This window comes from Guillardia theta (genome assembly GCF_000315625.1).
Source record: "Guillardia theta CCMP2712 unplaced genomic scaffold GUITHscaffold_367, whole genome shotgun sequence".
Lineage (NCBI taxonomy): Eukaryota > Cryptophyceae > Pyrenomonadales > Geminigeraceae > Guillardia > Guillardia theta.
The window spans coordinates 1,686-3,180 of NW_005434313.1; the positions used below are offsets into that span (position 1 = coordinate 1,686).

The window sequence follows — 1,495 nt, forward strand, 5'->3', positions numbered from 1 at the left end:
AAGATACCATCGCACACAAAAGGCAGCAACAAGACTTCTTCTTCTTCTTTTTAGTTTTACACTCCCCCCGTAGCCGCTGGTAGGATTAGCTTTTCTTTTTTGGACCACCCCTCCTCCCTCCTCTCCCCTCCTCGTACCACCCCCTACCCCTCCCTAGACCGGCCTCGCACCCCCTCGCTCCCTCGATGCACGCACCCCCCTTATCCCCTCCCCTCGCTCCTCGGCCCCGCCATGGCAGCGGACCAGGGAGCGCTCCCGTCCTTCATCTGCCCCATCAGCATGGCGCTCATGACCGACCCTGTCACCTGCTGCGATGGCCACACCTACGAGAGATCCTCCATCGAGACCTGGCTCCGCCATCGTCTCTCCAGCCCCCTCACCGGCGCCCTCCTCCCCTCCAACCACCTTGTACCCAACCTCGCTCTCCGCAGCGCCATCCAGGAGTGGCAGGAGCGACACGCGCTGCTCGTCCCCAGGCACGACGTGGAGATGGAGCGGCAGCCTATCTCAGCAGGCTCCTCCCAGACCCTCTACATAGGTCACCTCCGCGTGCAAGGAAGGAGAGCAGGGCCCGGCAAGATCAAGGTAGCCGTGCTCAAGCTCACGCAAGACGACGGCGGCAGACAAGCCGCGGTCATGCTCAGACTCGGGCCGCATCCTCGGCTTGTACGCTACATGGGGCAGAGCCACGACGCCGACGGCTGTCCCCTGCTGCTGACCGAGCTCGCCGAGCTGGGGTCGCTGAGGGAGGCTCTGCTGGGGAGGCTGGCGGGGCAGGTGACGCGAGGGCACCAGACGGCGATGATGGAGCAGATCGCGCAGGGCATGGAGCACCTGGCTGAGCAGCGGGTCGTGCACCGGGACCTCGCGGCTCGGCACGTGCTGGTCATGGGCTTCGACAAGAAGGACGTGAGGAGGACGTCGGTGAAGGTGGCGGGGTACGGGCGGGCAGGGGAGCTGGTGGACGGGAGTGACGAGAGAGTAGCGGGGCGAGCGCTGCCGGTGCGGTACATGCCCCCAGAGTCCATGCAGAGAGGCCGGTGCTCGGAGAAGAGCGACGTGTGGGCCTACGGGGTCACGTGCTGGGAGATCCTGACCTCGGGCATGACCCCCTACTACCCCATGACGGACCCGACTGTGATCGGGTACGTGTGCGGGGGTGGGAGGCTGCCTCGAGAGCACCTCCTCGGAGGATGCCCGGACGGGTTGTGGGCCCTGCTGGAGAGCTGCTGGGCGACGAGGGAGGAGGACCGCCCGAGGTTCGCCGAGCTTGCGGTAGCTGTAGGAAGAGCCGGAGCCGAGGGGGATGAGGGGGCTGCTGCATGGACATGGTCAGACAGGACGCCTGGACAGCAGCGGGCAGGGGCCGGCAACCAGTCGTTATGCCGAGGCATACGCAGCATGGCAGAAGCTGCATGGAGAAGGATCGGAGAGGCAGCGGGGGGAGGGATCGAGGCGGTGGCGAGGAGAGTCAGGAAGCGCAAGTACGCAGAGC

General features: G+C 66.0%; 2 protein-coding genes across 2 annotated transcripts; both read left to right on the top strand.

Moving 5' to 3' along the window:
- Nucleotides 1-231: 231 nt before the first annotated feature.
- Nucleotides 232-459, top strand: GUITHDRAFT_83324 (hypothetical protein; the record flags this gene model as incomplete). Its single annotated transcript, XM_005818153.1, has 1 exon — nt 232-459. A coding segment is annotated over one exon (228 nt), but the record flags the coding sequence as incomplete, so codon positions are not given.
- Nucleotides 460-804: 345 nt separating this feature from the next.
- GUITHDRAFT_83312 (hypothetical protein) lies at nt 805-1,263 on the top strand (the record flags this gene model as incomplete). The annotated part of the gene is made up of 1 exon (XM_005818154.1): nt 805-1,263. A coding segment is annotated over one exon (459 nt), but the record flags the coding sequence as incomplete, so codon positions are not given.
- Between the last annotated feature and the right edge of the window lie 232 nt (nt 1,264-1,495).